General features: G+C 37.9%; 2 protein-coding genes across 2 annotated transcripts; both read left to right on the forward strand.

Moving 5' to 3' along the window:
• The first annotated feature begins 1,924 nt into the window (after positions 1-1,924).
• LOC124371718 lies at positions 1,925-20,687 on the forward strand. Its single transcript, XM_046830051.1, has 5 exons — positions 1,925-2,289; positions 2,572-2,885; positions 17,031-17,225; positions 20,211-20,276; positions 20,620-20,687. Exons 1-5 carry the CDS (start codon positions 2,054-2,056, stop codon positions 20,685-20,687), a joined length of 879 nt encoding a protein of 292 aa, XP_046686007.1. The 5' UTR covers positions 1,925-2,053.
• LOC124371715 lies at positions 20,107-22,687 on the forward strand. Its single transcript, XM_046830049.1, has 2 exons — positions 20,107-20,276; positions 20,735-22,687. Exon 2 carries the CDS (start codon positions 20,782-20,784, stop codon positions 22,627-22,629), a length of 1,848 nt encoding a protein of 615 aa, XP_046686005.1. The 5' UTR covers positions 20,107-20,276; positions 20,735-20,781; the 3' UTR covers positions 22,630-22,687.
• The last annotated feature ends 434 nt before the right edge of the window (positions 22,688-23,121 follow it).

The raw sequence follows: 23,121 nt of genomic DNA on the forward strand, positions 1-23,121 counted from the left end.
CTACTTTAAGATATTGTATAATCGTTTTGTTATTTTTGGTACTTGTTTAAAAAACATTTTAAATCAGTAATTGTTAATATTTTACATATTGCTTTACTTATGCATAGATTCTTATTTCTTATAGATTCTAATTTCAAATGTATTTATAGCCTATGTCTTGATTGTTGAGCAGCTAAAAACTGTAACTTTTAAGCACCACCCAGTTGATCTCTCATTTGTTAGGTATTAAAAGGCAAAACAATCTCAAAACGAAGTATGGGTTTAAATATCAAACCTAGCAAATAACAAAAGTTTAAAGAAATATTGGGAATTCCTAGCTGCAGGAAGACTACATTCCACTAGTTATGAACTTTGTCCCGAATTATCTGTTGTTTACACTAGTCTTATCATTGTTTCATGTTTTCAATACCATCAGTGTCTTACCGTACTGACTTGAGTCACATTATTCCTTAATTTAATCATGGAGCTAAGCGAACAGGAACGTATTACATTGTTAATGATGCATGAATATGGTGATAGAATTCGATCATATGAACAAGTGAGACATTTATTTAATGAAACATTTCCTGATAGAAACCCTGTAACAAAATGTGCTGTTGAAAAAACAATTAAACGTTTTGAAGAAACAGGCTCAGTGAAGAATCGGCCTAAGTCTGGAAGACCGAGATCAGCAATAACTGAAGACCATTGTCTGGAGGTGTTGATGTCTGTTGTTGAAAACCCGCATGTGTCAACAACTGCTTTGTCAAGAGAAGTGGGGATTTCTCAGGGATCCGTTTGTAAGATTTTACATGAAAATAAATACAAGCTATACACAATTCATCTTGTACACGAGCTGAACGAAGATGACTTCGATCGAAGGGTACAATATTGTGATGTAATGATGAGCAAAATAGATAACCAGACATTAAACTTCAATAATATGGTATTCAGTGACTAAGCAACCTTCATGCTAAACGGGGAAGTAAATAGACACAATTCTCGTCTCTGGAGTGATGTTAATCCTTACTGGAACAACACACTCAACATCCCGAAAAAATTAACGTTTGGGTAGGTATGATGGGAGGACAAATTATTGGACCATTTTTCATTGAAGGGAACCTTACTGGTGATGTGTACTTAGGTATGCTCCAACAACAAATAATTCCAGCAATCCAGGTATCCAGAGATGAATGTTGAACAAGTTTGGTTCCAACAAAACGGAGCACCTCTACATTATAGCCGGCAAGTCCGCCACTACTTGGATAATGTTTTCCCAAATCGATGGATAGGTAGACGTGGGTTTATTGAGTGGCCCGCCAGATCACCAGACCTGTCACCACTCGACTACTTCATGTGGGGTTATGTCAAAGACAGAGTGTACAAAACAAAGCCACGAGATATTGATGATCTGAGAAATCGAGTTGTACAGGAAATACATGGGATTCCTCAAACTAACATTGCAGCGAGTTGCATCACATGTTTACACCACACTAGCGCATTGTCAAGCCGCTGAGGGGAAGCAATTTGAACACTTCTTGTGAAACGTTAAGCTGGTAAGTAATGACAGAGTATCTGCTTAAAAAATACATAACGATGCTTAATATGAGTCGCCAAATGCCAAAACAGGCTAAATCCAAAATTTAAAAAAGTTGAGATATTGATGACATTGAGTTCTGTATTACCTAGGCTACAGATTTGTCACTTCAAAATGTTCCAAAACCAGTTAAAAACTGTTTAAAATTAATATTTAAAAGTGAAGGTTGTTCCAAAATCAGTTATATCCTATAGCCATTCGGTTCCAAAAACAGTCATATCTGCACAGATGACAATGTTCCAAAACCAGCTATATCAAACTACAATAACTTACAATGTTTCATGTTTCTGTGTCAAAATAAGTTAAATCCCAAAAGACTTTTCCTATAGGGAATGCTGATCATTTTCCTTCTGAATTAATTGTTTATTTTGTTGGCTAATTTTAAATTTCAAAGGCTAAAATAGTGTTATAAGAAGCAATAGCACTCAATTATTTAACATTATTTTAAAAGCTCCTGATTTGTTGTGTGTCATAAACATGGAGGCTGAACATACAGGAGGTATTTTAGAAGGTAGTGAAGGCGTTGGTATTGATATTATAAATGCTGAAGTTGTAATTGTTCAACAAGAAAATGTCAATATAATGGACATAACAGTGGAAACTCCACAAAATGTGGAACAAGTAGAGTTGGTAGAAGAGATGCCTGGCCCTTTGGCAAAGAAAAGGAAGAAAAACGAAAGAGCATGGAAGAAAACTGTTGCAAAAGTTGCTAGGTAAGTTAACAACATTTGGTAAAGAAAACTAAACTAGCCTAATCTTAACACTCATTTGAACTAAAATAACCTAACCTCAACTAAGCTAACCTAACCTCAACTAAACTAACCTATAACCGCAACTAAACTACTTAATCTCAACCAGCCTAAAGTAATTCAGCTTAGGCCCTAACTTAACTACAACAGTTTTTGACAACGTTTGCGATCTATAATTTGTTTTTTATTACAGGTTAGTATTTTTTTAAAGGTATAGGAGAACTAATAATCCCTATTTTGTTTTAGACACCGCCCGAAGGGATTTCCACAGATGCCTAGTTGTAAACATTCGGCCAAAAGTAAGTACCGCTGCGCAGAACTTTCCCTGCAGGATGTTAGAAAGATACATCAGCAATACTATAAAGACGCTGACCTTCAATCAAAGAAGAATTTTATTCTTCAGCACGTCATTGTTTCCTCAGCAAAAAGGACTCGTCTTCCAGAAGGTATCAAATCAAAAAGAAATGTAAGTACTGACTTTTTCTTACCTAAAATGAGGAACAACAAAACTGAGAATGTTAAAGTATGTCGGGCAGCACTACTTACAATTGTGCAAGAGAGTAAAAACCGAGTGCAATTGATTTGCAAAAAGTACCTGGAAACAGGCGTCGTACCTTTGGAGACTCGTGGAGGAGCACGCCAAGTTGATAAATATAATATAAAGAAAGACAGCATCAAATCTTTTATTAAAACATTTATTCCAGTACAAAAACACTATTGCAGAGCGAAAAACAAGCATAGGCAATACCTTCCAAGTGAGCTTAACATTACAAAAATGTGGAAAATGTATATTGAGCAGCATCCAACTGAAGAATTAAAGTGTGAGTATGACTTTTTCAGGCTGGTTTTTTCTGAGAACTTTAACATTGGTTTTGACGCTCCGTACACTGATAAGTGTTCAACCTGCACAAGGCTTGAGTGTGAACTAGCCACAGAAAAAGATGCAGGCAAGCGTGAAACACTAAAGCTAAACCTAAAAGCCCACAAAGTCCGTGCAGACAAATTCTACAAACTTTTGCAAGAAAATAATGATAAAGAGCTTATTCTGAGCTATGATTGTCAGAAAAATCTTGTCCTTCCTAAAATACCGGACCAAGCCGCATACTATAAGCGCCAGCTATATCTATATAATTTTGTGATTTGTGAGGGACATTCTAAAGTCCTCTTGAATTCAGAAAACACCTTTTCTTACCTCTGGACTGAAAACCAGTATGCAAAAGGGTCCAGTCAAATTGCATCTGCTGTTTACCACAGGTTAACAAGCGCTAACATGGAAAATGTCACCACAGTCAAACTTTTCTCTGACGGCTGTGGTGGCCAAAACAAGAACACAACTGTTGTCGGTATGATTGCTCATTGGCTCCTGAAAGATGCACCTAAACATGTTACTAGAGTTGTACTACTCTTTCCGGTAGTCGGCCATTCTTTCATTCCCCCTGATACGAGTGTTTGGAGTACTTGAAAGGAAATTTCAAGATCTGAGTGTAATCAACAATCCCAATGAGTACACTGAAATAATTGAAAAGCACTGTACTGTTGTGAAACTTGGGACGGATTGCCCTGTGAGTGATTGGAAAACTCTAACCGATGCTGTTCTAAAAAAACCAGGACAATGGCATTTTCAATTTCAAAAGGCCAAGAAATTTATCTTTTCAAGAAGTAAAAGTAATCCAAACTCCATCCTGGTACAAGGAGAAGCAAACTATGTATTTGAAATCGGCGAGAGTAAGTCAGTAATGAAAAGGGGGGAAAATTTTGACAATGCAGTTTTGAGAGTGATACAAGGACACCCAGTGAAACAAGTAAAAATCAATGATGTGAAATGCTTGCTAAATCTCCACTATGGAAATGACTGGCAACGGGAGCCAAAGTTGAAGTTTTTCAAGGACTTATTCCAGCTACCTACCACCAATCAAGGCGAAGAAGATGATGATGATGATTTTGAAATAAATGAAGAGGATGAGCCTATGATTGAGTGAAAATATTTTTAATAAACGACACATTTATTTTATAAACTCTGTAGATAAATAAATTCATGGTTTTGTATTGAAAATGAATACGATTGTGTTCATTAATCCTAACCTAACTTTACCTAACAATATAGGCTACAATGTTTTGAGAAAAAAGGATTTAATAATATAAGGTTCTGTTTTTAACTTATTTTGGAATGGTAAACGCAATTTAACTGGTTTTGGAACCAAAGTTAAAAAGCAAATGGCGGAGAGTAAGTTTCCAAAAGCAGCTAAATCATAGTTACTGTTCCAAAAACAAGCTATGCCATATATTTAATCGGCTGCAGTAATTATAACTTTTGTACCATTTTTTAGCAATTTTTAAAAACAATATAACTAATTTTTTAACCTTTTTTTTTTTTAAACAAAAATCATAAAAATGTAATGGATGTGAGAAAAGCAATCAGTTTTTGGCATTTATCTAAAAAACTTGCAGAGTGGATTTAGCTTGTTTTGGCATTTGGCGACTCATATGTGATCAAACACTCCAATGTTTGATCACATATTAAGCATCTAGAATTTCCAATAAGAAGACGCTGGTAAAATGTATACATAACGATGTTATAAAATTCTTATTAAATATCCCTTCTTTTCCTTTATTAGGGAACAATAACAAAATACGGGTTTCATTAGAATTCTACACTTTTCCTAGTTTGTACGTTTTATGAATGCCTAAAAAATGAGAGATCAACTGAGTGGTGCTTAAAAGTGACAGTTTTTAGCTGCCCCAAAAGTTAGTTATTCCTATGTTGTAAGTAGTTTATCCTGGCTTATAAAATTTTCAATTAGCAGTCATTTTTTACTGGGTTAAGATAGAGACCTCTAGTTTGCGTTGTTTGTTTTCTTTTATCAGGGGCTTGAAAATGACAGGTCACTTGATGGGGCTTTTTTTACATTTAAAATTTTTGAGGTGCCCCCAAAATTCCCCATTTTGGGTTTGTGAATGAAGCAGTAATTGTGCCCAAAAAGTACCTCATAATATAACATAAATGTGTGGCGAATTTAGTTTTTCTCGTGTGAGCCCTTACAATATTAGTCGGAGGTTCCAGACTTTTTATTAACCCTGTATATATATATATATATACATTTTATATTAAATTCATTTGTCATTTGTTCCTCTGTATATTGCCATTTACTGCCTTTTACTCTTTTTTTCAAAAGTACTTTTTTAGTACTGCCACTAAACGAACAACTATTATCTAAAACAGATATTATCTAAATCCAGAACTCAATGTCAGTAAGATGTATGCAGCTTACGTGAAATGGTGTACAACAAACCAAACTAAGCCTGAAAAAGAGCATTTTTTTTTTTTTTTTTTTTTTTTTTTTTTTTTTTTTTTTTTTTATAAGGGGCAAAAAACGCTGAGGTTATCATTGCCCTCAAGAAAGAATTGACACCTACTCGTATCTGGTAGTGTCAATTAGGTGCATACAGATTACATTGTATATAACAAAAATAGGAATTACGACAAGTAGGTGAGTAAATAATTTATACTTAAAACTAGATAACAATAAATATGACAAGGGAAAGACTGTAGAGAGGTCTTAACCTATATAAGGACTAAAAGATAAATAGAACATAAATAAGGACAAGGTACATAACATTAATTAAATAAACTGTAAAAACTTAACACAATTTACTGCCACCAAGTTAGCTGTAAAGGGGCTAATTTGGCAGCTGTCAAGATAATGATATATAAAATAAATAATAAAATTTATAAATATTAACAACAATAGATAATCTGAATAAATAAATTTAAAATTTAAATTATATTTTATTAATCAGCGACGTTGCATTCAGAAAACACAGCAATCTTTGAGTTACCGTCTCGTCGTCACAAAGAATATCGTTCAACGAAGCCGGCAGATTCGAGTTGCGCCTATGTGCCGAATAGCGAGGGCAGTCAACAAGCACATGTTTGACAGTAATGACAGTGTCACATGTGTCGCAGACCGGAGGATCATCTCTACTCATGAGGAAGCCATGTGTGAGAAGCGTGTGGCCTAGCCGCAGGCGACACAACACAACCTCCTCACGACGACTCAGGCGGTTCGCTGTTTCCCAGAGTCCAACGCAGTCTTTAATAAGCCGTAACTTGTTGTTGACGACTGCCCGCCAATCGCTATTCCATTTGGCTTTCAGTTTGGCCTTCACTACCGGGGTAATGTCGGAAGAAATCATCCGTGCGGTGTAAGGCTGGAGTTGTAATGCTTCCTTAGCTCCTCTATCTGCCAGCTCGTTTCCGGATACTCCAATGTGTCCAGGTACCCAGACAAGGAAGACAGCAACACCTTCGGACTGAAGGGAAGACAAAGAGTGCCATATTTCGCGGATGATGATGTGTTTTGAAAACATGTCGCTGATGGCTTGTATACCACTAAGGGAGTCGCTGCAGATAACCAATTTTTTAGTCATAGGAAACGTTATATTTAGGGCCTTTTGGATGGCTGTTAATTCGGCCGTGAAAATAGAAGAGTCGTTGGGGAGACGAAATCCGTATCGTCTTACCCCAGTGACGAAAGCACATCCAGTTCTACAACGTTCCTTTGACCCGTCAGTGTAGACAACATCGCAAGGTGCGAGGCTGCCTAGTATTTGACGGAATTCTTGTTGGTAGACTGTTTCTGGAGTGGAGAGTTTTTTAAACCTACAGAGATTTAAAATAATTTTTGGCATTGAGACGCTCCAGGGTGGGATATCACATTGATGAACGACTTTAAACTGGTAATCGTTTAGGCCTATTTCATAAGCGTAGGATTTGGCCCTAACGCCTAAGGGTGAAGGAAGATTTGGTCTCGCTAGGAAAGAATTATAGAGTGGATTTCGCAGGACCGGTTCAAACGCAGGGTTTTCTGGCTTCCCTGAAAGAGCGTGAACATAGTTTAGGGACAGTTGTTGTCGTCTATGCGAAAGAGGGTGTTCTCCCGTTTCTGCGAGAAGACTGTTAATAGGAGAAGATCGAAAAGCTCCAGTGGCCAGTCTTAAAGCAGAATTATGGACTGGGTCAAGCATTTTGAGAGCACTGGGTCTTGCGGACCCATATGCTTGACATCCATAATCTAGACAGGAACGGATGGTGGCTTTGTAGAACCTGAGCATGCATGTCCTGTCAGCCCCCCATTTTGTTCCGCTTAAAGCTCTCAGTATGTTCAAGCGCTTCACGCATCGATTTTTTAGATCTTTCAGGTGAGGCACCCAAGTTAGCCGGGTATCAAATGTGAGACCCAGGAATCTGATATTGTCACAGGTAGTGATTGTCTGACCCAGCAAAGAGAGCGTTGGCTGCTCAACGGTACGCATTCTGGAGAAAAACGATGGCTTTTGTTTTAGGTGGCGAAAAAGAAAAAACCCGTAACTCCGCACCACTGCTCAAGCCTGTTGATGGTAAGCTGTAAAGCTCTCTCCCCCACCGCTAGCTTCTTTGTAGAGATGTAAATAGAGAAATCATCTACAAACAAAGAACAGCGCACAGGAGGGGTAACGCAAGACGATATGTTATTGATTGCAATGGCAAACAGAGTACAGCTTAGAACGCTACCTTGTGGAATACCATTTTCCAGCGTGAATGAATCGGAAATGGTTGTCCCAAGTTTGACCTGTATGGTTCTTTCCGACAAGAAGCCCTGTATGAAAGAAACCATGTGGCCCCCTACACCCCAAGATATTAAAGCATTTAATATCCCCCTTCTCCAAGCTTTGTCATAAGCCTTGGAAATGTCGAAGAATACCGCGATCAACTGTTTTCTTTCAATAAAGGAATTCAGGATTGCCGATTCCAAGGCAAGTAGATGGTCACTTGTAGACCGGCCTTGTCGGAATCCGCACTGGGAAGGTGAAAGAAGATTATTTTTCTCCAGAAACCAAACAAGACGTCTGTTGACCATCCTTTCCAGTACTTTGCAGAGACTGCTAGTAAGCGAAATTGGTCTATAGCTTCCTGGAGAAGTTCTATCTTGGCCCGGTTTTTGGAGAGCGATAATGTGTGAGCGACGCCAAGAATTAGGGAATGTGTGTTCTAAATATATTCTATTATATAATTTTAGAAGATCTTGTTTTCCATCCTCCGTCAGGTTCCGCAACATGGCATAATGTATGTTATCGGGACCTGGAGCAGAATTTGATGTCGCCTTTAGTGATGAATCGAGTTCATCAATGGTAAAGGGAAGGTTTAAAGGAGAGTTGTTATTAATATTTAAATTTAGAGCATGTCTTTCTGTATTTGTTTTGAAATTTTGAAACTTCCTATTGTAAGATGACGTTTTTGAAATTTCCGCAAAATGTGAGCCGAGTAAATTAGAAACTGTCAAGGGATCAGTTACCACATCGGTACCATTTTTCAGAGCAATAAGAGCAGGTGGGGAGGTCTTACAGCAAACAGATCGAAGCTTCCTCCAAACATCAGATGCAGGAGTAGTACGTTTTATTTGATCTGTGTAGTCCAGCCAGGACTGCCGCCGTCTTTGTCTAAAAACCTGTCTTGCTTTTGCCCGTGCTCTTCTGTACCTACTTAAATTTTCTTCATTCGGTGATCTGTTGAATTGTCTTAAACATTTTCGACGTTCCTTTAGAGCCGCCGAACATTCTTCAGACCACCAAGAAACCTGGCGTTTGTTTGGTGAACCCGAGGATTTTGGAATGCTTCGCTCTGCGGATGTTATAATATTAGATGTAAATAATTCAGTGGCTGTATTTATGTCGTTTAATTCGATATTAGTAGTTTGAGAAACTATGTTCTTTTTGTACTCGTTCCAGTCAGCCCTCTTAATTTTCCACCTGGGACACTTGCCTGTCAAAGACGGAAAGGATTGAAAAGCCACGGCAATGGGCGCATGGTCACTCCCTGACAGGTCGGGAAGTACGGACCAATGCACTCGAGTTGCCACGACCGGACTGCAGACTGACAGGTCGATTGCCGACCATATGCCAGTCCTAGGGCACATGTAAGTGGCCGACTCGTCATTGAGAATGACCGCTGCCACTTCATCCCACAATCCCGCAACCATGTTACCCCTCCGATCAGAATGGCTGGAACCCCAAGAGCGATGGTGTGCATTGAAATCACCAACCATCAAGAAAGGAGAAGGGAGTTGGCTGTACAGATCACGTAGATCATCAAGAGATAAATCAAAAGGGGAAGGTGGAATATATATGGAGCAGATGGTTAATTTAAACGGAACATCGATTGATACTGCTACTGCCTGGAGGTTTGTGACAATGTTCAAGGCTCTAGCATTAACAGAAGAATCTGCTAGAATAGCCACACCTCCACAGGCAATTTGTTGGTGATGATCTAGGCGAAAGGTGTCATAACCATTTTGTTTGAAACGAATATGAGGAGACAATTTTGTCTCTTGTAGGCAAATAACTTTAGGTTTTTTTTTTTTTCTTTAGAAGTAATTTGAAGTCTTCAAAGTGGCTTCTCAAACCATTAATATTCCATTGTAATAGCATTTTATATTATATTATATATTTTATTTTGTGCTAGTTCATCGTAATTTTTTTTCTTTGTTTAGATACAGGACGGAAGTTACCTTGAACAGTTTGGAACTCTGTCTGTATATCCAAAGGGTCCTCAACCATATCATCATCAAGTGATAATTGGGAGGATCTGGACGAGGATGGATTAGTCTTTTTCACTAAGAATTTAGATCTATGTTCTGATTTTGCTTGTATGTTCTTTTTTAGTTTGTCGGCGAGTTTTTTCCTCTCTTCCAAAGATAATGCGGGTTTCGTATTTTGTTGCACCTTATCTCTGAAAGTAGGAGTAACTGTTGAGCGAGCTTGAATCTGTGTGCTGGACTTTGTATGGGGCGTGTGGACTGCTTGGGAAGGATTACTGGTGGATGCCAACGGATGTTGTCCGGTACCGGCTGCAAGCTGCTTAACCAAAGCAGCAACCTGCTCTGTTAAATTGAGCACCATACCCTCCAAGGCGGTACATGACGGGCACTGTGCGGATTGGACTGGGGCTGAAGCAGCTTCGGAGTATGAGACTCCCTTTTTAGGGGTTGGAGCGATTCTTCTCCTGTACTCTTTGCGGGCTTCGTTAAAGGAGAGTTTGTTAAGAGTAACGATCTTCAATACTTCCTTTTCCTCTAAGTAAACTCTACACTCCTTCGAAGTGGCCGCGTGTTTGCCCTTACAGTTCACGCATCTGACGTCGTTCTTGCAACCTTCCTCTTGGTGGCCTTCATCGCCGCAACGGGAACAAGTCTCAGGGCCCGAGCACGTCTTAGTAGAGTGCCCGAATCTCTGACAACGGAAACACCGCTGCGGATTTTTAAAGTATGGCCGTACAGTCAGGGACAAGTACCCAGCCTTAATAGTTTTTGGAGGTTGGGGAAAAGCAAAGGTCAGAATTAGACCAGGAGTAGGAACCTTTTTCCCATTCTCCGTCCGAAGCATCCTAACCACATTGGTTACCATTTCACACTGCAGCTCGTCCTTGAGTTCTTCCTCACTACACTCCATCAGGTCACGGCAGAAGATGATCCCCTTGGAGGTGTTCAGTAAGGAGTGCGGTTGAACGACGACTTCCACCTGATCAAAAAAGCTTGTCATCTGAAGGAACTTCCTGGCTTGGATGTAGTTTGCAGCCTCCACCAAGATAGTTCCATTTCTCAGTTTGCTTACAGATTTAGGCTGACCGCCTGAGGAAACTAAAGCTTTGTTTATTAAGAAAGGACTAACCTTCGTTAGAGTTTTGCCCTCATCCTTATGGCTAACGATTAGGTATAGTGGAGTTGGAACGTTCATATTTTCTGCGTTTACTTTTTCTTCCACTTTCCTTTGTTTTATGTATGATTCATTTTCAGAATCCGACAACTGTCGCTTTTTCTCTGGATCATTAGGATCTCTTACTCCGAATTCTTGCCCTAAGGGTGGGGTGGTTTGAGTTTCCATAGATAAGGTCACCAGCGCATCGTGTTTAGTAGTGCGGGCCGATTCACCGGGAGCGGGCATGCCCTCGGGTGTCCCACAAACCGTAGCTTGGGGGACAACCCTACCTCAGTTCCCCGAGGCCCGGTTTCCATCGATTACCAAGTCGGGAATACGCGCACAACTTGGACTCGCACGTGGCAACAGGGGCTCCGACACCCCTGCCTACTGAACACTTCCTGACCAAGGACCGAAGTGGCTGGCTTCTGAACCAGTACATGACCTACGCCTCGGCAGAGACAAGCTCACATCAGCTCTCACCGACACCAGATAGGGCATCTAGTGCCGGCTTAAGCACTCCCAGCGAGCCATGCACTGGAACGGTCAGAGGACGGGTACTTATAGACCCTGGAGGGGGATTTGGTAGGAATTAGGGAATGGTTAGGTGGGAAGAGGCAGTTTAACGTCATACCCAGGACGCAAAGAGCATTTTTACAGATTAGTATTTAATACGCAGTTTAATTTGCACTTTCATGCCACAAGAAAAGATACTTGCAGAATTTGTGATGGGTTTTAAACAGAGGATTTGAATAGAAACAGTCGAAGATGAGAAAATTAGATTACAAAATGAAACACTCGAAACACTTACAAGATGCAGAAATTGCACGTCAAAGTCTCAGAGATGATATAGAAAAATCAAAAAAACAATGTTGAGATCTTAATAGCTACTTTTGATTTACAAAAAGCTCTTCCATTTCCCATACTTGGGAATAAATGAAGTAGCCTCTAACCAACATACATGTATGTGTGGGATGAGACAGTCGCTTCCCGAGGTTCCCAAGAGATAGCTTCTTGCCTTGATAAGCACATTAGACTTAACCAAAGAAAACATGTTACGCTGTACAGTGACAACTGCACAGGACAAAATAAGAATACAACAGGAGATGCATAACTATCACCAGTAGCTAGGTACCGTAAAGTCAACAATACTCGCACTTGAACCGGTATCGCATCCCGACAGTTGGTGACTGCTTTTTTCACATAAGGATTGACCTTTTCGATTAAGTAGTCAAAATCCTGCCTATTCATACGTGTGAAATTTTTAAACAAACTACCATCATTTGAAAGGAGTTGTTCAAAAAATTCCTTGCGATTGTCACCGCTTTTAACAAATAAATCTCTGATCAACCACCTAGGCTTCTTCCTACTTCTTCTTCTGCCATTTGCAAGGATCTAATAAGCAGCAGCTATCACTGCTTCTGAAGACATGACGCACACTACTGACAGAAAAATGTTGCACGACTTGAAATGTTCTGGGTCTTGCTACAAGTAACGGCGACAAGTAGCAAGTGACAACTGGCGACATATTTATTGGGCAACAAACTACTTGCAACAAAGTATGAAGACGCACGGTACACATATAGCAACAGAACGACACTTGTAGCATGCTACATGACGCATATTGTTGCCTCAGTGGAAACGCGCCATTAACTAGATATTATCATCGATTAAAGAGATCATGTAGAAAAATTTTCAATTGTAATTAAAACTCTTAATGACCCAGGAAGTTACTAAAACTAACAAACTATTCTTCGTGTTTCAGCTGTTTCCGGTAGCTTTTGTGCTTATGACGAGGAAGACACAGGAGGCCTACCAAGGTGTTTTCACATTTTTAAAACAATTTATTCCTGATTGGAATCCGCAGGTCATTTTGACTGATTTTGAATTGGCTATGAGCAATGCTGCTCAGTTAGTTTGGCCTAATGCTTGAGTAGCCGGATGCTTCTTTCATTTTGCACAGGTATATATAATAACGAAATAGCAACACCAATGTGTCTGTTGAAAATAATGTGTTGACAAATCACGAAGAAGAGACTTTGATTGATACCAACAGTAACAACATTGAACCCAATTTTGACCCAAATAACTATACCGATACACCTGGTGAAAATAATACATTGATAGATCATGAAGAAGAGATTTTCATGGAAACCAACAATGAAAGCAACGATCCCGGTTTTGACCCAACCAATGATGCAATAATTGAAAATAATCCACAGATTCTGAATGTTACTAAACAAAAAAAAAACGAGACGAAAACGAGTAGATGTAGTAAATGAAGAAGACTGGGAAGTTAACAAAAACAAATCTGCAAGAGAAAAAGGTAAATCATGGAAAAAGACAGACAGATGGAAAATGGAATTACAAAATTCCAAGAGAGGAGAAAAAGATGAAAGGTCGGTGCAAGTGCAATCGAAAAGACAGTTCAAAAATTCATTGTGATAAAATATCAGAAGATGAAAGAAGAGGTGTATTTGAAAAATTTTGGAAATGGATTGGGGTGAGAAGAAAGTTTATCTAAACATATTTGTTATGGTCAAACCTACCATCCAAGCAAGAGATCGTAAAGGAGAAACAAGTAGAAGAAAAAATTCCTTCATTTACTTTTTGAGACAAAAATTGGAAAAGTACGGGTTTGTAAAACAATGTTTCTTAACAATCCATCAGTATCTGAAAAATCTGTTCGAAACTGGAAGATAGCAAGCGCAGAAGAAGATGAAGGTTCTGTGAACAATGAACAGGTGGATGGAGGTGATATTGATGAGGAGCATAATAACACACGTAAAAGTAAATACAAAAAGATCTCACAAACGAGAAAAAGCCTCTTTAGTTACTCCAATAATGCACTGACTGTTTTTTTTGACAGCTTGCCCAAAATGGAGGCACATTACTGCAGAAAGAGTTCATCAAAGTTATATTTAGAACCTAACTGGTCAACAAAAAAAGATTTATACAGAGAGTACTGCAGATGGTCAGAAGAATAAAACATAAAACCGTTATCCAACAATGTTTTTCTTAACACATTCTCCAGAAAAAAATTAAGTTTGTTTAGACCCAAAAAAGATGAGTGTGATGTATGTGTTGGATATCGTACTGGTAACATTGTGGAGGAAGTATACAATACTCATCGTAAAAAGAAAGATGAAGCACGGAAAGAAAAAGAGAATGATAAAGAAAGTGAAAGAAACTTGGTGTTTACAATGGATTTACAAAGTGTATTACTGTGCCCTAAGTCAAATGTTTCTAGTTTATACTATAAAACGAAGTTAGCAGTCCATAATCTAGCTTTTTTTAACTTAAAATCAAAAGACGTATTCCGCTATGTATGGAATGAGTCAGAAGAGGGATTGTCAGCTAATGAATTTTCTTCTATCATCTGCGATATGGTTGATAAGCATTGTAGCGAGATGCCTGTAGACGAAACATTGATTCACTATAGCGATGGTTGTTGTTACCAAAACCGCAATGCCATCCTGTCGAATGCTCTTTTCAATTTAGCAAAAATTAAAAACATTACTATTGTGAAAAAATATTTTAAAAAAAGGCCATACCCAAATGGAGGCCGATTCAGTCCACTACCAAATTGAGCGGCAAATAAAAAATAAAACTTTCAATGTCCCTGCTGATTATGTAATTGCTATGAAAAAAACTCGCAAAACCCCTAAACCTTACTCAGTAACTTATCTTGATCATGAATTTTTTAGGAATTTTGAATCTTTGAAATATTTTAAGTCTATAAGGCCTGGTAAAAGAGTGGGAGATCCATGTGTCACTGACCTTCGTGCAATCAAGTATAATGCACAAGGAATAAAGTACAAGCTTCGGTTCAAGGATGACTGGAGTGATCTACCGATTCGATCACTGAGTGCAATCCAACCCACACAAGATATCCCAGAATTGTACAAGGAAAGAATAAAAATACAAAAAAAAGTTAGAAGATTTGCAAAGTTTGAAAAGTACCATTCCAGTTGACTACCACTCATTTTACGATAACTTACCTTGGATGTACAAGAAGAGACTTTACCTTGGATGTATAACAACAAAAAGTTGATTTTCTCATTTTTTTACCTGATGAGTGTTATATTATATTGCTATTTACCTTAATAAATTGTAAAAATAATATTCGAGTTATTATTAAGTTGAAACCAAATCTTCACACCATTCCAACCAATACAGTCACATGTGATAAGAAAAAGTCTTAACTCCAATAATGGGATAGAACTTAACGTAACTCCATAAAATAATTCTTAATTTAATACACTTTTTTTAAAAGGACTGTAACAACTCATTCAGTAAAACAATTAATTAATAAAATGCAACAAAATATTTTTCAGAAGCAACTTGGTTGCTGTGGAAACAGTTTTTTGTTTCTACTGTAACATTTTATATTTTGGAGTTACGACCTTTGCTCGATAAGCCGACGTTATGCACAAGTGCTGGAAGATACGACTATTAATCTAGCTCCCACCGTCCCACCACAGACAATGGATACGTTTCTATACAGACATTTGGACTTTAGTTTCAGCGAGCGCCGTGTGGAGCGCTAGGTGTACCGCCACGAGTTCTCTTGTCCCACTGTTGCTAATTCAACGGCGCGGCGCGGCTCGCATCCCCTCCACTCACCCGCTGTAAACCAGACACACTCCTACTGATCACGTTCTACTGCTGGCGCGGCTCACTTCACTTCCCCACCTCTCACCCGCTCTGTACTGATACCCTCCCACTGACTCAAGATCTGCTACTGCGTTGTATTTGTTAAGTTGAAAATGTCGGGTACTAGGTGTTCGTACAAAAACTGTTCTAACAGTAGGTTTAAAGTGAAAGGGTTAAAGATGTTTAGGTTTCCACGAGAAAATAGTGAAATATGGATTCAGAAAACAGGTAAGAATTAAATTGTTATAACAGGATATTAGTCATTTATAATATATGCTTACACTATATTTGTGTGAACACGTGTGATGTTCAGTTAGTTATATTTGTTAGTTGAAAATGTCGGGTACTAGGTGTTCGTACAAAAACTGTTCTAACAGTAGGTTTAAAGTGAAAGGGTTAAAGATGTTTAGGTTTCCACGAGAAAATAGTGATATATGGATTCAGAAAACAGGTAAGAATTAAATTGTTATAACAGGATATTAGTCATTTATAATATATGCTTACACTATATTTGTGTGAACACGTGTGATGTTCAGTTAGTTATATTTGTTAGTTGAAAATGTCGGGTACTAGGTGTTCGTACAAAAACTGTTCTAACAGTAGGTTTAAAGTGAAAGGGTTAAAGATGTTTAGGTTTCCACGAGAAAATAGTGATATATGGATTCAGAAAACAGGTAAGAATTAAATTGTTATAACAGGATATTAGTCATTTATAATATATGCTTACACTATATTTGTGTGAACACGTGTGATGTTCAGTTAGTTATATTTGTTAGTTGAAAATGTCGGGTACTAGGTGTTCGTACAAAAAACTGTTCTAACAGTAGGTTTAAAGTGAAAGGGTTAAAGATGTTTAGGTTTCCACGAGAAAATAGTGATATATGGATTCAGAAAACAGGTAAGAATTAAATTGTTATAACAGGATATTAGTCATTTATAATATATGCTTACACTATATTTGTGTGAACACGTGTGATGTTCAGTTAGTTATATTTGTTAGTTGAAAATGTCGGGTACTAGGTGTTCGTACAAAAACTGTTCTAACAGTAGGTTTAAAGTGAAAGGGTTAAAGATGTTTAGGTTTCCACGAGAAAATAGTGAAATATGGATTCAGAAAACAGGTAAGAATTAAATTGTTATAACAGGATATTAGTCATTTATAATATATGCTTACACTATATTTGTGTGAACACGTGTGATGTTCAGAAGTTTAATTTTTCCATTAAGCGCCGGCTTTTATTCACAGATGAAATGAACACTGGAATTCCTTGACCTAACATCAAATTATAAGATTTATATTAAAAATTAATTTATTCTAGGAAATCCAGATCTTATTGGACTGTCGCCGTTATCGATGAAGAAGAAGCTGCTATGTGAGAGGCATTTCCGACAATGTGACATTCTACCTAGTGGTCGACTCGTCCATAATGCTGTACCTATACAGTATTCTTCAGAGGAAAAAGAGCCAACTCCAGGTCCTTCACATCAAACTTCTCCTTCTCCTCGTGTGAAACGTACTGCAGAGTCACCTAGAAGATATCTCGGAAGGTCTCTAACAGAACATCCATCTCCGACCGTGAGCACCTCTTCAGCCAGCTTCAATGTTGAAACTGTTTCGCCGTCTGTTCATGGATGGATAGAAAGTGCATCACCTGCAAGACAATGTCTTTCTAAGATTAAGAGAGCCTTATTTCAGTCACCAACTAAAAACAAGCTTCTGTCTAAAATAAACTCACAAACTAAAAACTTGGCATCTAAAAGAGCCAAGATTTCAAGATTAAAATGCCAATTATTAAAGTTCAGCAGGCTTGGAGGTTTGAAATTCAAATCCAAAGAAGCCGAAATATTGTTTAGAATGCAAATTCATAAAAAGAACATGCATTGGAGTTCCGACGAAAAAAAATTTGCTACCGCTTTGTTCCTGAGATCTCCATCTACGTATACCTATTTACGAAAGTGTTTGATTTTGCCAGCAGAATCAACAATAAGGATATGGATATCGACAAAAAAATGCTTCATGACAGGATTTAATAGAGCACTAATGGAACAAATTAAATTAAAATCAAACAGTATGAATACTTTGGAAAAAGCATGTGTTTTGATGTTCGACGAAATGTCTATAAAGAAATGTTTAGAATATTCACCACAATACGACCTAATTGAAGGCTATGAAGACATAGGTAGTCTTGGTCGACACAAAAGGATTGCAAAGGAAGCAACTGTTTTTATGGTTAGGGGATTGTTTTATCAATGGAAACTCCCAATTGGTTACTTTGTTTCCGATAAAGGCCTGATGGGTAGTCAGACAAGGCTTATAATCGAAGAATGCATCAATAACATAACAGATGCAGGCCTCAATGTTAAAGCTATGGTATGTGACCAGTCAACAACAAATGTCAAAGCCTACAAGACTTTAGGTGTATTTGTTGACAAACCATATTTTTATACAAGTCGTGGACAAAAAGTTGTTGCACTTTTTGATCCACCTCATCTTTTGAAGTCCCTTAGGAACAATCTGTTGACCCACGACTTTGTCTATGATGGTCGGACCATTTCATTTTCCGATATAAGACAATTATTTGATATTGATAGCAAAAGTGAAAGTACAAGAGCAGCTCCTCAACTAACACCAGCACATATCTGGCCAAACCCCTTTCAAAAACTCTCTGTTTCTCTTGCAACTCAGATATTCAGCCACACGACAGCAGCGGCATTAAAAACTGTTACCGAAATTGGCCAGCTAAAAAGCGATACGGCTTTGGATACGTCCTCTTTTCTGAATCAAATAAATTCTTTATTTGATGCAATGAACAGCAGAACACACCATTCTAAAAATCCAGACTCTTGTGCATTAAGCTCAAGTAACAGCCATATAAATGCCCTTTTTGCCAACGCCTTGGACCTGTTTACCAACCTTAAGAAATTAAGTCCCAAAGTTTCAAGACCACCCTGTTTCGATGGCTTCATACTAACAATCCGCGCATACACTGAACTTTTATCATCAGAAGGCTGTAAATACATACTTACATCAAGACTAAACCAAGACCCACTTGAAAATTTATTTTCTTCAATCAGACAAAGGGGTGGGTGGAATCGAAATCCAAGTGTCCGAGTACTTAGAGGTACAATGCGTATACTCACTATTCAGCAATTCCTAGAACCACCCAAAACCACATCATATAATCCTGACTATGATGCACTTCTAGACCTAGGCAACAGGTGGGAAGACGTCACAGTCCAGAGTAAGGAAGCAACACCGCTTTCAGATTCATCAAATTCGTCTGAAGAAGACGAAGCATCAGCAAATGATTTCCAAAGTCAAATGATCCTCAATTCGGACGATTTCAGTATTGTTACCTTAGAAGAATGTTCTACAGTATATTTTGCAGGTTATTTGGCCCACACATATCATAGAAAGTTTAAATGTGAACAGTGTTTAAGCAAAATGTGCGACAAACAATCTAAGCTGTCAAGTCACAAAGAACTTCTAATTCTGAACAGAACTTTTTCAAACGTGAAAGTGACTGACTCAAGTGGACTTTTAGCTCCCTCAGTCAACTTAATGTATGTTGTTGAGATTGCCATCAAAACCTACAAAAAGTTATTTAAGAAAGTGGCTCATAAAAAAGACTCATGAAAGCAACTGACAAAGTCATCTCATGCGATGCCATTTCATGCGTACAGTGTAAAGAAAACTCAACATTTGTGCTTAAACATTTGTTCAAAGTTTTGCTGCATAAACAGTGTAAATGGATTTCAAGTCAAATGAAAAAAACTACTGAAGGAAAAATTAAAATCCTCGGACACGAGTAAAAATTGTGTATGGGTGAAATGTGATTAAATACTGGTAGATAAAAAGGTTTCAGTGTTTTAAGACACACTATGAACACCTATGCCTTTTCTTGTCCCTTCCTTGCTTAAAAAGTGCAATTTAGTGTTACGTAATAATTAATTAATATATGAAGGGGTCAGAAGCCAAGGGGTACAAGTGACTTTATGGTTTTTTCTGAGTTAACTGCAGAAGCCATATCCTGAGTGTATTAAAAATGTTTGTGGCCAACAGGTATAAGTAAAACTCTGTTAAATGCTGAGATCTAGCGGCAAAATGAAAAACTACTTTCAGCATCAGCTGTTTTAGTTAGAGGCCAAGGGGTACAAGCACTTGTATCCCTTGGCCTCTAACAGGTACAGACATTTTGTTCAGGAATGTGTTTTGTTTACTGTATTGTTCATTCAGTGTAACCGCAGAGAATGTCCGAAGACAGTATTCCAAGTATTTTTGGAGGTAAGTGTATAAGTTCAATTGATTCTTGATAGTTTCCAAAATATGTGATTATTGTTAATGTAATAATTTGCCTCTACAATTCCTTTAAAATATGAAAACTTTCCATTGCAGTTTTTAGGTTATGTTTCATTATTAAAGAGTCAGTGTTTAAGTGTAATGTTTTTGTTTTAAAACAGTGATTTAATATTTACTACATACATAGTTTTATTTCCAGATGACAGTGATAACGATCCTGACTTCAATCCGATCAACGAGGACTCAGGCGATAGTTCCGATGAAGGTGAGCCTAGATCCTTAATTTTATCTTTCCTTTGGAAATAATAGGTATTTTGAGGCATATGGGATGAAGGTTGAGGGTTGAATTACAAGGTTATAATCTTGTTACCATACAATAAGGGCTGAATATCCCCCTTAAGGATAGTGGCCATGAACATTTAGTCCCATATCTATAGGCATAACGTCCCCCCTACAAAAATGTCATGTTAAGCCTATACAATCATCTAGAGAGCCTCAATTAACCTTTTCTAGTGTTGGATACTACATTACAATATTTTAAAGAATTTCCAATAGACCTATTACAGCAGTTTAGAACAAGCTGTTCAAAATAAACACAGTTTCCACAGGTGTATTTCGAGTCGCTAAGACACTGCAAGACAGACAAATGACAGACATACGATACGCCTCCTACTGATTCTCCTACTACCTCGGTGTCTGCTATACTTTTTTTTTTATTTTTAGGTGGAGTCACAGAACAGGTCCAGAGAACAGAGGGAGAAGAACAGCAGATGGACGAAGAAGAACCCCCTCCTAAGCGCACCAAGCACCCTGGAAGAAAAAGGACTCGACGAATTGAGTCATGGAAAAGGAAAAAATCTTCTATACTTCGCAATTCGGGGCACGAATACACTGACCGCAAAGGTAAAGTACACCAAAGAAAGGAGCTTAAGCCGTACAACCATCAATGTCGTTACAAATGTAATGAAAAAATTGATGAGGAAAAGAGACAAGAATTTTTTAACAGTTATTGGTCTTTGGGAAGCTGGGAACTACAATCTTCTTATTTGAACTCGGCTGTTAATATAGGGGCGCCTAATAAAAAGAAAGATGGTGCAGTGCGTGGGAAATCCTTTTCTTGTCAATATAATCTAGGAAATGTCAGAGTTTGTAAAGAGTTCTTTTTAAAGACTCTTGATTTGTCCAACAAGCGAATTACTAATGTTGCTTCTAAGAAACACATATCTAAAACAGGTATTCCACCTCGAGACAAAAGAGGGCGTAAAGTTCCTACCAACAAAATTGTGCAGGAAAAAACTGACTTGGTCAAGGAGCATATTGCAATGTTTCCAAGATACTCCAGTCACTATTCTCGACATCAAAATCCGAACAGGAAATATCTTGACAGTAACCTTAACATAAAAAAGATGTATGAATGTTACAAGCTTTTCTGTGAAGATCGGGGCGTAGAACCTACTACTGTATCTTATTACAGACACATTTTCAACACTTGTTTCAACCTTACTTTCCATCGACCACACACAGACACTTGCAATACGTGTGATAAGTTGCAAAACACCATCGAACATGGAGATAAAGAAGCAAAGGTAGCTGCTACTACAGCTAAAGAATTTCACCTCCGTCAAGCTGAGAGTGCTAAAACTGAAATGGAACATGTGAAAAAGGAGGTAAAAGATGACCCAACCCATGTTGCGATATGTTTTGACCTCCAAAAAATGTTGCCAACCCCAATACTAACTTGTACTAGAATTTACTACTCTCGTCAACTTTGGACCTATAATTTCAACGTCCATGATATCTGTACAGGTAATGCGTTCATGTTCATGTGGCATGAAGCACAAGCTTCTAGAGGGTGCGAAGAAATTGTCTCTTGTTTGTTGCAGTATATAAAATCATTTCCTCCAACTGTAACCCACTTGACAGCTTTTAGCGACAATTGTGGGGGCCAGAACAAGAGTCACATCACAGTAAAGTTCTGGCTTCACGTTGTTAATACAACTAACATTGAGACCATTGATTTGAAGTTTCTGCTTACTGGGCATTCTTACAACCACTGTGACAGGGACTTTGGGAAGATTGAAAATATAAAGAGGAACACGAAGAGGGGCGTTTATGTTCCTGACGATTGGATGGAGATTATTGCCGGAGCAAGTAAAAAGTTCATGGTAAAAAAGATGTCAGATGAAGATTTTGTTTCCCTGGAAGCCATTCACAAGTTCTATGTTAAATCTGTGAAGGGTATCAGTAAGATGCAGTGGTTACAATTTAGAAAAAATCATCCTTGGACTTTGTTCTACAAAACTACTTTCAATAAAGACTTACCGTTTTCAGAATATAGCATGATCGCTAAGAACCCAGGAAGGATTCCGACCCAACTGCCACCTTTGCCTCCAAAAACAAACAAAAAGAAAATAAAGGCATCTAAGTACAAGGATCTTCTTGATCTGCTGCAATTTGTACCTCCGGTTCACCACAAATTTTACAGATCTCTAGACTACCAAGGGAATACTTTAACAAGACAGGGCCAATCAAGAGAAGATCAACCTTGTGAGGAACACCCTCATCATGAAGAAGACAACATTGAATTGGAAAACTTTTTTGACAGTGATTCTGACTAAATATTTAAGATAGGAGCTTACTCTTTGTAATAAAATGTGGTTTTCAATTGACATAAAAGCCTGTGTTCTTAATTTTTTCCTAACTCCACTTGGAAGCCAAGGGATACAAGTGGCACCTCTTATCAGATAGTAGCCCATATCATAAAGAGGAAAATTCAAACCAATATAAAAATAGGTTTTTTAGCATTTTGAAATACCAGTAAAAAATAATGTGCTAAATTTACTGAACATATTTGTACCTGGATTTGATTATATAACTTAAACTTTAAACCTTGTTTTCTCAAAACTCAAAAAGAGTCACTTGTACCCCTTGGCTTCTGACCCCTTCATATGTTATTAATTTAACAAGAATATTGTGCACTGTGATATCCGACTAAACCTGCTCTTGCTCGGACAGCTTAATTGCAATTAAGATACGTTCTGTTTTTTACATGTTGTAAATATTATTTTTGTTTCAAAAAAATTGTTTATTTATAGAATGAAATTTGTATC

The sequence above is a fragment of the Homalodisca vitripennis genome, unplaced genomic scaffold, assembly GCF_021130785.1.
Source record: "Homalodisca vitripennis isolate AUS2020 unplaced genomic scaffold, UT_GWSS_2.1 ScUCBcl_1860;HRSCAF=6006, whole genome shotgun sequence".
Classification (NCBI taxonomy): Eukaryota; Metazoa; Arthropoda; class Insecta; order Hemiptera; family Cicadellidae; genus Homalodisca; species Homalodisca vitripennis.

Coding starts and splice junctions, on each gene's coding strand:
- LOC124371715 (XM_046830049.1), top strand. CDS start 20,782: ATGGACGAAGAAGAACCCCCTCCTAAGCGCACCAAGCACCCTGGAAGA.
- LOC124371718 (XM_046830051.1), top strand. CDS start 2,054: ATGGAGGCTGAACATACAGGAGGTATTTTAGAAGGTAGTGAAGGCGTT. Junction 2,290..2,571: donor ACTGTTGCAAAAGTTGCTAG/GTAAGTTAACAA, acceptor ATTTTGTTTTAG/ACACCGCCCGAAGGGATTTC. Junction 20,277..20,619: donor AGGCGATAGTTCCGATGAAG/GTGAGCCTAGAT, acceptor CAGTTTCCACAG/GTGTATTTCGAGTCGCTAAG.